The sequence below is a fragment of the Ruditapes philippinarum genome, unplaced genomic scaffold (assembly GCF_026571515.1).
Source record: "Ruditapes philippinarum isolate M1 unplaced genomic scaffold, ASM2657151v2 ctg5775_1_1_1_1, whole genome shotgun sequence".
NCBI classification, from domain to species: domain Eukaryota; kingdom Metazoa; phylum Mollusca; class Bivalvia; order Venerida; family Veneridae; genus Ruditapes; species Ruditapes philippinarum.
The window spans coordinates 1-14,053 of record NW_026862971.1 but is presented as its reverse complement, the minus strand read 5'-3'; the positions used below and the strand labels follow the sequence as shown (position 1 = coordinate 14,053).

At 31.6% G+C, this 14,053-nt stretch overlaps 1 protein-coding gene across 1 annotated transcript; it reads right to left on the bottom strand.

Moving 5' to 3' along the window:
- Positions 1-2,485: 2,485 nt before the first annotated feature.
- LOC132720816 (ultra-long-chain fatty acid omega-hydroxylase-like) lies at positions 2,486-13,401 on the bottom strand. Its single transcript, XM_060705038.1, has 11 exons — positions 13,159-13,401; positions 10,203-10,359; positions 9,593-9,774; positions 9,117-9,241; positions 6,455-6,517; positions 5,862-5,985; positions 5,374-5,506; positions 4,967-5,096; positions 4,180-4,461; positions 3,404-3,469; positions 2,486-2,910 (listed from the first exon to the last, which is right to left on the bottom strand). Exons 1-11 carry the CDS (start codon positions 13,324-13,326, stop codon positions 2,796-2,798), a joined length of 1,545 nt encoding a protein of 514 aa, XP_060561021.1. The 5' UTR covers positions 13,327-13,401; the 3' UTR covers positions 2,486-2,795.
- Positions 13,402-14,053: the final 652 nt, after the last annotated feature.

Sequence of the window (14,053 nt, the reverse complement as noted above, 5' to 3'; positions counted from 1 at the left end):
GGTGCATAATTGATCACGAAATATATATAAATTTAAAGATGACCGTACAGAGTGTTCTTGCTTGCTCTTTTCCTTCAAAATAGCAATCGTAAATGATGCGACAAAAAACATGTTCATTTGTAGAAAAATAAAACATTTTGCATTTAATATACGAAACAGTATATTATATTTCGTTATTTCTTTTTTAGCAACATTCAGTCATCTTGAAATTCGTTGTAAATTACTTAGGTTAAGCAGCATAATTGAACATAAAGAGAAAGTTCAATCATTTCAAGTATGGCATGACTCTCGGGAAACGCTTTTTTGGTTTGTTTCCTTTAAGGTAGACCATGGGTAATGCATTACCTCCGCTTTGAAGAGTATTCAAATAGGCTAGAATCGCTTGAAAACTACATTGGAATTGAGGGGCGTGGGTTCAAACCCCAGAAGGGGCAATTTTATTTTCTTTCATTTTTTCTTTTTAACATTATTTATGTATCTCTCTGATCCCTTATGGAAGAAAAAAAGTTTGATTTAAATTATATAATTATTTTAGGTATTTTTTTTTTGCTAAATAATGCCAATATTTATAGCAAATATGATACCAGATATTTTCAAAGTTCGATAAAATAAAAACTACACGGTAAAAGTATTTTATATTTCGCATGATCAACTAATATACCTTTGAGAAAATTTAGGCAAACTTTGAAAACAGACCCTCATTTCGATAAATTTTAGGGATATTTTGAATAAGGCATTTTAGATAGGGAAATGGTAAAATTAGTGTTAAAAGTGGGTGGGGTAGGGTAACATTTTTATATGTATTAAGAACATTTTGTTTAGAAACAAACATTTTGCTTGTGTAATGTGTTACCTGAATATTATTTTTTGTTTCTTAACATTGAGCAATAGAAAAACGTTTTTTATAATGATGATATTACAAACTATTTACAGTTTCCTAATTTCTGAAAATAAGCCCTTCTAATGGCAAAGTCTTAGTTCAGAAATATATCCATAACTCATAAACCACACGGTAAATTTTATTTAAATTTTGCATACAGGTGACCTTGAAGACATATAACTGTCCTAAGTTGTCAATTTTACAGTTCCTTATGGTGCCAATTACCCATGGTCTACCTTAATTACAGTGAAAATTGTTTCATATACTGTAAATCACTTTATATTTGCGTGATCTTTATTTCGCGAAAACCTCATCCCCGGATTATTTCGCGTATTCATGAATTCGCGATGGCAGGGTCAGAAATTTATGTTCGCAATTATTTGAATTTTATTTCTGCAATATAACAGGGTAGTAAAGAATATGTTTGCATCTTTAAATGTAGTAGTAAGGGGAAATTCAAACATCAATTGTAATTAATGCAGAAAAGCTAGGCATTTTTACGTGAGAAAACATATACTATTATAACAAAATGTAAGCTTGAAAGTGTACAAGTCTTTAATTGCAGCTATAAGTTGGTTTCTCGGGGGTTACAATCCTTTATTATAGTTCAACATTTGTCAAGATATTTTTATAAATGTGATTAATGTGATTAATGTCAGATCATTTTTAATCACTTCATAATATTGGTACATACAAAACAGTTGTTAAGGTGCTTGTAGACATGTTTCCTAAGTTCTTAAGAAAATTCTTCACTTTTAAAAGTATATTTTACCTATTGTGCCTATTGATAAATACGTGACAGTATTTCAGTTTCTTCTATTCTATCACTTAATGTATTTCACAAGCGTTCACCAAATATCCAAGACAATTGATATTCTGAAAGCAGTATTTAGACGAAAGTCATTCAATTGTAGTTGACGTGTTTTGATTCTTCTGTGACTTATTTGTATTTATGATATGTTAAACATGTTACGTTAGTAAATGCCGTGCTTTGTGTTTGTCATGATATAAAAGATCTCATCGTTTCGTTCGGAGAGGGAGATTAACCAGTTTAGCTTAAAAAGTGAAATACTTATTTGTTGAGACACCAATGCGAGAACTGGTGTATTTTGTGAGGCATTAAATGGCAATTGTGATCATTTACCAATTCTCTCTGATAAATATCAAAACACTATTCATGTGAAAAAATAGTAGAGACTCTGTCTGTAATACACATTGGGGAGAGTTAATTGAATGTGTCCATTATTTCCATAACATGTTTTCTTGAATTTCTTAGAATTATGGGCATGTTATATCAGTATTTGACGTTCTAAATAGTTCTTAAAATAATTATCTTTTGTTGTTCACGTTGAATTATAAGAATCAAAGCTAAGGCATCTATATAATTATGTTATTCATACATGCTTGTTATATAATATGATTGTAATGCCTGAAAAGGTCCATATTTGGAAAATAAACTTATTCTGTTCCATTGTCAGCGTCATATGACGTCAATAGCGATGACCTCTAAACGTAAACCATGCTGAAAAAGCTTGAAATGATGAAAAATTGTTGTTTTGCATAAAATTTAATTTAATTTCATTCCACTTGTAAACACCAACTGTAACACCACTCATGTAAATACTAATTTTTTTGTTTACTCTGTGAAATATATTATATAATTAACGCTTTCTGGATATTCATAAACATGTATAATTTTGTTGTCTGGCTGTTTTAATCATAAAAAGTGCTTTAAAAATGAACATAAAATAAATAAGTATTGCATATTCTAAATATATATAAATTATTATCACCATTATTATCACCATTATACACTACATTCTTTGTAAGCTACAGTTTTATATACACCGTACATTTCAGGTCAGAGATGCCTTTCATATATCTCCTCGATACAAAACAAGACTTTGTCTAAAATTCAATAAATGGTTGGTCTTCGTTTCTCAACAAACATGTACATTCCATTTTGTGTTCTCATGACAGTCGATATTTTACGTTTTACTGTATGTGATGTGTCAAGACGAAATGTAAAACTGAAATGTAAAATTTCAAAACATTTCAACATCATCATTTTAAATTAAACATATTTTTTAAAAAATAGACCCAGTAGTCTTAACAACAGCAGAAATGTGTCGTGATCGCCGCGAACTTTACAGTGTTGTTATATTTTTTCCTGTCTATCAGGATCATATCAACGAACATTTTCATTGTTGAGAATTGGGTACCGCTTCAAATATGGATAAAAACAACAACAACAACAATAACAAAAGATCAACAAGGAAGGGCGACGTTCAATGAACAGAACCAAGTCATTCAATAGGTGTGAGAGATGTTGCACTCAAAACATTGCAAGGTTCAACTATTATTGTTCTTGAATGTTCTCTTCTTTCAAGAATATTTAGTATAAATATAAAAATGAAAAAATTCTCTAGCAAGTACTTGTACGTTTACTTTTACCCACGTATATTGAAGCAAATATTTGATACTGTTTCCTATTTAAACGATATATTAATAAAATTTACTTACTTTCTAAGAAGCTTTGTAAGGACTACTTTTTCTTCATTCATGGCAAATATTTGTCCGATACAGTTTCTAAAAAAGACAGTCAAAAGGCAATGCTTTGTTCAAAAAAGTAAATAGAACAAACTATTTTCTTCTTCCTTACTAAGTATAGTCACAAGAACAAAATAAAGTTCATATTCCGATTTTGCAAGCTTTTTTTCCCTTTTTTGACTGCAGACATCAATATTTCAGACACGAGTGGGTGCCCGAGTAAAAACCACCGGATGTTCAATATCAGCTGGAAAGCTTCCTCATTTTAAAGAATCCAAAAGTACCCAGTAAAAAAATATCATACAGGGATTCAAGTTCAGCTAACTTAAACGACCGCCCACAGAGACCCCAAATCCTTGATCTTGAATAAAAAATATAATATCATAAAGTAAATATGAGAATACATTTTACAGTTATGTTAGTGCATAAGAATTCGGAACTTAAAAAATCTCATCATTTTTTTTAATTTTAGAGCAAGAACAAATTACGCTTGTATTCAAAAGTCCATCGAAAACATTTTAAATATTTTCATCAGGTGCTTATTACTTCAAAAAAAGAGTGTTTTTTTAGCAAATATGACAAAAATACAAAAATGTTCCTATGACGTTGGCAATATAACAGTTTTACTTTCGTCATCGTAGATATAAGTTATACCTTAAACATCCACACATGTTTATATGTAAATAAATTTCAATATATTCTTTAGGCATTCCGTTTTTTCCCCTTCTATTTACATCTATAAAACCCACCTTGGTCCTGCAGAGAATGGCACATACTGGAAATGTTCAATTTGGTCAATTCTTTCCTTCGAAAATCGTTCTGGTTTAAACTTCATGTGATCAGGGCCCCAAATATTTTCCATGTGGTTTAATACCCAAATATTAACAATGACTTGTGTTCCTTTAGGAGCAACTCTGTCGTCTAGATCAAAGTCTTGAGTGGTGTCTCGTGTTATACCCGGGACCGGAGCATGTAGGCGCATTCCTTCTTTTATACACATAGTAAGATATTCTAAGTGACTCAAGTCAGACCTATAATTATATAATGATATTTTTTACTATTTAAAAATCCATCTTAAGAGTTATTGGACTTTGAATGATATTTATGCCCTCAAATAACTGTTTGGATCCATTTCCTTAAGTAGTTTTGGAGATACCAACGCAATAAAATGTGCCGCGTCACGACAAAACCAACATAATGGTTTTGCGACCAGCATGGGTCCAGACCAGCCTGCGCATCCGCGCGGTCTGATCAGGATCCATGCTGTTCGCTTACCAACTCTATTACAAGTAGAGAAACTGATAGCGAACAGCATGGATCCTGATCAGACTGTAACACGTGTCCCTCATTAATGCCATAATTTTGAACAGGTTCTTTAGAAAATATATGCTTTTAAGAAATATTCTTCTACATTCCATGAAAAACATTCATCGATAATTTTAAGGGAAACTTTTTTAAAAGAAACATTCCATCCAGCACGATGTAAGAAGTCACAAATTTAAAATAATGTCACGATAAAGGGAACAATTTTTATACCACTCCAGCTCATCTGTTTCCCTGCCTGCAAGTATCTCATCTATCTCAGTCTGACATTTTTGTTGACATTCAGGGTGCTCTGCCAAAGAATACAAGATCCATGATATTGCACTGGCTGTTGTGTCGTGACCTAAAAAACAATTTGTCATACGTTATCATAATTTATATAAATGTTTATGTAACGGAAACATATAAGAATAATGTATGGACCACAATATCAAGTAATTTGTGGTTTACAATATTATGTGGCTATTAGCAGCAAAAGTGTAAAAGTCAATTAAATAAAGCCAGTCCTTGATAACTTATAATCATTTTATACATATCTTGATTCAAATTTAATACCAGAAAAATATGATGCTTTTATTTTGTAACATAAAAAACAATCATCTTTTCCTTATAAACGTCACCTTCGAACAAGAAAGTATCCACTTCATTCCGTATCTCTAGTTTTGTAAGACCCTGTCCGTCTTCATCACGTGCTGTCAGAAGAATATCAAGAAAGTCGGTGTAACTGCTACTCTTGGTACTGTCTTGTTTATTCTGATATTAGACAAAAACTTTAAAAAAATTGTTGCAGTATGTGTGCCACACGGATGCATGTGCAGTCCCTTTATAGCTTTATTTTAAGGAGAGATTTTAAACTTTTTAGTGTTCTCAAAAGTGTGGCTTGGGGGTGTTGCACGTATTCATTATCCATCATGTACAGACTCAATCAATCTGGGTCTGTAATTCTCTTGTAATTTTGGTGCGATTAATGCTTCCGAGGGATCACTTTAATTGTTTCGAGATTTTTTTATATTATTTTTTTCTTATTAATTAAATTATATTTTTGAAATTTAAAAGCTACATTTATCTTTAGTTAAACAGGAGTTACCAGTCATTTAATTAAAATTACCAAAGCATCTCTCCTTTTGTCAATTACTTCCTCGGCTACTGCATGAACAAAATCACAATCTTTTTTAAACTGTCGTCCGGTTGAACTCAGGTTCCAAATGACATCAAAGTGCATCAATGGATTGCTAGGAATTTGTAAAATCAATAAAAATATTGTATAAACAAAGACTTTAAAAAGCTTAATTTTACGAATAATGCCATTTTGAAAAGCGTCCTGCAAAGATATTTGTCATGCTATTTGATATGTTGTAAGCCTTTTAGGCACGGGTCATATTGCAATTAACCAAATATAGACAGTTATGAAATCTTTATTACTAATTTTCTAACAAATAAAAATAATTAAAAACATATATGCTGAGGAGCCATATAATTATATAAATAATATCAACTTTTTGCTTATCTAATAGAATTTCACGTTAGAAACGTTGTTATAAATTTCACTACATTTTCACAAAAACTCAAATTTAGAACACCGATATTTACTAGGAAATATGTATAAGGAGTGCAGGCAATACTGAATATTGCAAAAATAACATAATTTGTCAAAACGACAAACAGACACAAGAAAAAAAATAACAAGAAAGTATAACTCACAGGAACCTGTATGTAAGAGCGTCGGTTATTCTACTCACTGTATTCGCATATTCGTTAGAATCACTGAAATTTAAATTTTCAACAGTTACTCGAGATTCAGCATGTAATATAAATTTAATTTTTAAAGGAAAAATATCATGACTTTTGACCGTAAAGACAGCATGTCTTCCGTGATTAATTGGTCTATAATTTAAATCGTCCTCCTGGCATTGTTAACAGTTAAGTTTGTTTTTACAAAGGCCTTTGCTCTTTTTGTATGTTTAAGGTAGACCATGGGTAATGGGCACCATAAGGAACTGTAAAATTGACAACATAGGACAGTTATATGTCTTCAAGGTCACCTTTATGCAAAATTTGACTAAAATTTCCCGTGTGGTTTATGAGTTATGGATATATTTCTGAACTAAGACTTTGCCATTAGAAGGGCTTATTTTCAGAAATGAGGAAACTGTAAATAATCTGTAATATCATCATTATAAAAAATGTTTTTCTATTGCTCATTGTTAAGCAATAAATAGTAACATTCAGGCAACACATTACACAAGCAAAATGTTTGTTTCTAAACAAAATGTTCTTAATATGTATAACAAGAGGGCCATGATGGCCCTGAGGTCGCTCACCTGTATATAGGCCCACCCAACCCTCACCCCAACGTTGCAGGGCCAATTTAACCCAAGGGCTTTTATTTGCACAAACTTGGTAGACACCCATCAGAAGATGTTTCATGCTAAACATCTAAGCTCTAGCTCATTGGGCTTTTTAAAAGAAGTTTTTTTAAGTTTTTACTATACACATATAGCTAAAAACAATGACACCCCTGGGGCGGGGCCAGTTTTGACCCCAGGGCTTTTATTTGAACAAACTTTGTAGACACTTACTAGAAGATGTTTCATGCTTAATATCTAAACTCTAGCTATTTGGGTTTTTTCAAAGAAGATTTTAAGTTTTTGCTATACACATATAAAGAAAATCAATGACCCCGGGGCGGGGCCAATTTTGACCCCAGGTCTTTTATTTGAACAAACTTTGTAGACACTCACTAAAAGATGTTTCATGCTTAATATCTTAACTCTAGGTATTTTGGTTTTTTCAAAGATTTTTTAAGTTTTTGCTATACACATATAAGGAAAATCAATAACCCCGGGGCGGTGCCAATTTTGACCCCAGGGCTTTTATTTGAACAATCTTGGTAGACACCTATTTGAAAATGTTTGATGCTAAATATCTTAGCCATAGCTCTTTGAGTTCTTTAAAAGAAGATTTTTCAAGTTTTTACTATATGTATATAGGGAAAATCAATGACCCCCCCCCGGGCGGGGCCCATTTTGACCCCAGGGCTTTTATTTGAACAAACTTGGTAGACACTTATTAGAACATGTTTCATGCTAAATATCTTAGCTCTAACTCTTTTGGTTCTTTAAAAGAAGATTTTTTAAGTTTTTACTATATATGCATATAGGGAAAAATCAATGACCCCCTAGGGCGGGGCCAATTTTGACCCCAGGGCTTTTATTTGAACAAACTTGGTAGACACCTATTAGAAAATGTTTGATGCTCAATATCTTAGCCATAGCTCTTTGAGTTCTTTAAAAGAATATTTTTTAAGTTTTTACTATATGCATATAAGGAAAATCAATGACCCCCCGGGGCGGGGCCAATTTTGACCCCAGGGCTTTTTTTTAACAAACTTGGTAGACACCCATTAGAACATGTTTCATGCTAAATATCTTAGCTCTTGTTCTTTGGGTTCTTTAAAAGAAGATTTTTAAGTTTTTACTATATGCATATAGGGAAAATCAATGACCCCCGGGGCGGGGCCAATTTTGACCCCAGGGATTTTATTTGAACAAACTTGGTAGACACTCACTAGAAGATGTTTCATGCCAAATATCTAAGCTCTATCTCTTATGATTTTTAAAAGAAGATATTTAAAGTTCTTTCTTTCGGTTGCCATGGCAACCAGAGTTCTGCATGGAATTTAATTCTTTGAACAATTTTTAAAGGTGACCACCAAAGGAACATTCCTGTGAAGTTTGGATGAAATTGGCTTAGTGGTTTATGAGGAGATGTCATTTAAAGTAAAAGTTTACGGACGGACGACGGACGGACGGACGGACGCCGGACGAAAAGCGATCACAAAAGAAAAATGTTACCCTACCCCACCCACTTTTAACACTAAATTTACCATTTCCCTATCTAAAATGCCTTATTCAAAATATCCCTTAAATCTATCAAAATGAGGGTCTGGTATCAAAGCTTGTCTAAATTTTTTCAAAGGTATATTAGTTGATCCTGCGAAATATAAAATACTTTTACCGTGTAGTTTTTACTTTATCGAAATTTGAAAATATCTGGTATCATATTTGCTATAAATTTTGGCATTATTTAGCACAATAAATACCTAAAATAATTATATAATTTTAATCAAACATTTTTTCTTCCATACAGACAGATACATAAATAATGTTAAAAAAAAATAAAGAAAAAAAAGTTGTCCCTTCCGGGGTTTGAACCCACGCCCCTCACTTTCAATGTAGTTTACAAGCGATTCTAGCCTTTTTGAATACTCTTCAAAGTGGAGGTAATGCATTACCCATGGTCTACCTTAAATTTTAAACAAAATGTTATTCCAAATCTAATTAAGCAAGACTCAAATCATTACCCCGCTGTTTGAACGTCTTCGCTGTATGAGAAAGCACATTTCAATATAACCTCCAATGTATACATACTGACGTACTGGAACACTTCAAATCTTTCACTGGTTTTTGCTTTAGCTGCAAGTTTTTTCTGCGAGAGAAGAAATATTAACAATATCTAAACATAGTACTAGAAATATTAAATAGAATTAATTATTTCAGATATTTTTGCATAATTAAATAATATACAGTGCTTAAACTAAATAAAATTCTTTGGCAATTTCACCGTTATGAAAATGAGGCACATTAGCTCGGACATCTAGAAGTTATAAATTCTAACGAGACATTAATGTGTGACTGTTCTCTAAACATAGAAAGGAAAAACTTTGCTTTAATAAAATATAAAATCCTAAGACCAGATGCTAAAGTCAAATATTGAGTAGGGGCAAAGTTGATTGTGTACACTTTGATTTCTATTTTTATGAGTACTAGGAAAACTTACAACAAACACATCTGCAGACTGGTTATTAACATTTATGTACGGCTTCAGAATCTCAAAGTGAAAGGCGGGAGTCAGTAGACGTCTGTTTCGCGCCCATTTTTCACCGTTAGCTACAAGCAAACCTTCTCCTAGCCACGGTAATAAATGTTTGTAACCTCCATCTAATCCCCTCGACTTGGGTTCTGTTCAAACGAAAAATTACATATCATAAAGGAAAATGTATTTTCATGATAAACTGTTGGTCTATATGCCAATCAAATATTTCAAAGCAAAATAAATAAAATACAAATACGCTTTTCACGTTTCTTGATCTATTAGCACTGTATGTTTATGTCAGCACATCAGAAACCACTGACAATATCCGGTCTAAACAGACTTGTTTAACTATATTCATCAGACAAATTAAGCTGGAAACAATGTAGGTTCCAAAACATTTTACATGACCATCATTTAATATCACGGAAAAATGGCTCGTTACCGATTTAAATGATAATATTAAGTTAAAGAACAATACATTTAACCCCTTGTTTTTTTTTCTTTTCTGTTTATCACTGAAATATGCATCTTCTATCTATTCAAACAAACATAAATTTTATAAAAAAATACTGACCATTGCCTTTTAACAGTTTTGCAGTAACACGTGGACATGTTGGAAACAAAACAGGTTTTCCCAGCAGTCCCCAGAGTACAACATAGCCTTGTTCACTTCCATATTTATTACCCATTTCCATCAAATACTTTGTTAGCTCGTGCAAATCTGTCGGAAACTACGAAAAACAATAATAAGAAAATATTGAGCGACAACAAACTAGATTTTCGTGATTCTATTTATGATCTCACTATATATAAATATTCTTCTTTTTCTTCTTCATATCATTTTTTCTTCTTCCTCGTACTCTTTTCATTATCATCATAATTATCAATATCATAATACATGTAATGATGACAATTGTATTTGTTATTCATTATCATAATTATCATCATTATTTTTACTATTATTATAAAGTATTATTTTTTTCATAATTATTATTCTATATATTACCAGTGACTAATAGCTTTGTTTTATGGCATAGTGTTTGTAAATAAGAATGTTCAAAATTATAATAACAAATTGAATAAGAAAATTATTTGTTATTATGTACAAAACAATGTGTGTATTGAAATTCTTTTCTAATATAATCTAAATAAAATTCCTCATTAGGTGAATAGTCAATACAGAAATTTCTACGACGACGATTCAATAAATTACCAGCCAAACCTAGTCGGGTTGAGGCTACCTCTTCTTTTTCAATATAATTTTCCTCCAGGTCTATGCACTTGGACCAAACTTAATAAATTATAAAATTAATTATTACCAAAATCAAGTTAAAATCATGTCACATATGTGTCAATTTTTGTATAATAATATCGGAGTTAACCAATATGTTAGTGAAAAGTATAACGTTTTGTCATTTTCAAAAAATAACTCGACAAAATATGAAAGAGTTAAAAAAATTGCTTTCAAAATGTGTGTCACGGGTTCCCGTTTATAAAAAGGATTAAAATACCAATATTTGACGCGAGAGGCTACGTTATCTTGAAGCCGGACTGATTCACAATATTTACATTCTAAACATAATAAATTCATATCATTACATGCATTGTTAACTGTTATGCATTAAAAAAGAAACATGTGAATAAAATAATTCTACTGTCCATCTAAAATTATGCTCCAAATATTTTTTCATTCCAAAAATGACCATTTAACCTTATGCATCTAGGTATTTCAGTGATATCGCTTAACAGAAGATATACCATTATTCTTACCTATTTTCTTTTTACCTTCAAAGTACAAGTGTCAAATTATTTGACAATTGAATAGAACGAATACAAAGTACTTAAGAGCATTCACAACGGAACTACTAGAATATTGCTTTCCATTTGTATGGTTTACATGGATTGTTTTTACAACTGTGCAATATTTAACAAATAAAACATGGCCTTTCGGGCAATATGCAAGTTTACGGATTGGTTGGTCAGACTGAGGATGGTATATGACCAGAAACGCAACATGTAATAAATTTATGTGAAACATAACGATAAATTCAGTAAAAGAATCATTTCACAGTAAAATGAAATATTTTACCTCATTTGCATACACCCTTCTATATTTAATATGACATCATCCAATCGATATAAGAATTATAGACTGGGTAGCCGGTTTGTATGCGATTTATGGACCGGATGACGTCATATTAAATAACAAGAATGGCGTATGCAAATTAGGTATAATATAGAATATATAATACATAATTTAAGTAATAGAAACTACACAAACTGTCCATTGTGTGAAAATATATACAAATCTATACGGAACTCAACTAAACGCACATAAAAGACAGTTTTTAGCCATTCTCCATTTCTCAATTTAAACTCTTTTTTAGAAATAGTTTTAACCTATAAATTAATCTAGAATAATTTATTGTCAATAACTTCAGAAAAAAAAACAACAATATTTTACTTCCATACAAAATGGTTATGATTTTTAGGCACATAGACTATGAAAGCATATAATTAAAGGCGTATTCTGTAGTGACATAAATATGTATAGGCAGAATGAAAACAGTATAGTAGAATTCATTTAAACTTTGTATGCTTAAGAATATGACAACAAAGTCGTTTTAGAATACAACCACCGAACTCGTTTTCGGGTTTCTATCCTTGAATTTTAAAATGTTGCTTACTTCAAAACAATGAGGGGGGCGTCCGTGGCCGAGTGGTTAAGGTCGTTGACTGATTAACCACTTGCCCCTCACCGCTGTGGGTTCGAATCCCGACAGGGACTTTGGATTCTTTCATGTGAGGAAGCTATCCAGCTAGCTTACGGAACGTCGGTGGTTTTACTCAGGTGCCCGTTCTTCCTCCACCAGTAAAGCTGGAACGTCGCGATATGACCTATACTGTGTCGATGTGACGTTAACCCAAAAAACAAACAAACCAACAAAACAATGAGAGGAAAATATTTCTTTATAATTGTGTACCATCAAAATTTTAATATCGTAGTTATTAAAAAAATTATTGTGTTTTTTTTTCGTGATAACGTGATAGCGACAAATGGTTCTTATACTTTAAATCATCCTCCTTATAGTTTCTTTCACTCGTAAAATAGCTAGCTATACTAACAAAATAGTGAACAACAGAATCCCTACAAAAGTCCAACACGGCAAAATTGACAAAGTTGCAGACTCGGTTCATATGAACGGTTTATAGTACGTCAAATCAGGAGAGAGCAAGCATTTAAGATCAACTATTTACAAAATTTTCTTAAACCCGAATTTGCTGTACCTAAATAGTGATTATAGTGCATTTAATGAAAACATATAAACAATTTCGTCAGATAAAATATGTGACATATCATAACCCCTAAAATTTTATCTGTAAATATCACGAATAAGGTCATTTTAAATAAAACAGTTGGTAATATAACGGATTGATTTTATATTTTTTACGGTACATCGTCTTGACACTTTAACAATATATTTGTTAAATTTTTCCCGTTTTGACATAATAAAAAATAAAAAACTTACATAGAAGAAACTGCCAAACAACCAGTGATGTTTTTCTGGACCCTTAGCTCCATTAAATATTTTCTTGTTTTGTCGATAATTGATGAATATCGAAACAGCATGATAAAAGATGTATGTTCCTATAATTAACAAAACTGTTTGTAAGATCACATAAAATGTTGGAAACATGTTTAATTTCTGTCAGAATATGGGTAAACAATACACGACTCGTCCGTTAGCGGTGTCGACACAGATTATACGCATTTGACCTACTGCTGCGACTTTAGATAATGTAGAGCAATATAATGTAGAGCAATATCGTTTAAACCACCCACTTTCATTTCGGTGTGCACATTAAACACAAATTAATGATCAACATTATTTTTTGTCCAATCACATTGTAGTATTTTTCAAATTTGTGCTAAGTCTAACTTTGGTTAATGTGTACTAACTAAATAAAATTTACCTAATCTGTCGTCTAACCAGTCTAACAAATTGCATTATATTAGGGAGGAGTTAGCTCTGAGTTGTAAAATATCTTGGTTAGCAAAACATTACCAACGTAAAAAAATAGAAGAGGCCAGGTGTTTCTAAATGTGAGGATACAACCAATTAATTTATTACATAGATAATACATGTGGGGCACGCAGAGACTAATGATTACATGGTAACTTTTTTTATATCCTTTGAACTCTAAGAAAATGACTGTTATAAATTGCTGACTGAATTAAACTTTATATTTTCTATAAAAAGTAACCAAAACATTATTTTCTTTCATTTGATAGGAATGAACTGCATTAACAATCATTGATATCAAGAATACAATGATTACATTGTTTGGCTGGAAAACTCATTGAAAATGGACCCCTTCACACAGAAAAAAATAAACTGTTTTTCAGATGAGCAAATCAATAGG

Bases quoted from the DNA above. Each gene is read 5' to 3' on its own strand.
- LOC132720816 (XM_060705038.1), bottom strand. From the start codon at position 13,326: ATGTTTCCAACATTTTATGTGATCTTACAAACAGTTTTGTTAATTATA. The intron at 10,360-13,158 runs GTAAGTTTTTTA...TGTTTTTCGTAG, and splicing joins TGTTTGGCAGTTTCTTCTAT to TTTCCGACAGATTTGCACGA. The intron at 6,518-9,116 runs GTAATGATTTGA...TTTAAATTTCAG, and splicing joins GAAGACGTTCAAACAGCGGG to TGATTCTAACGAATATGCGA.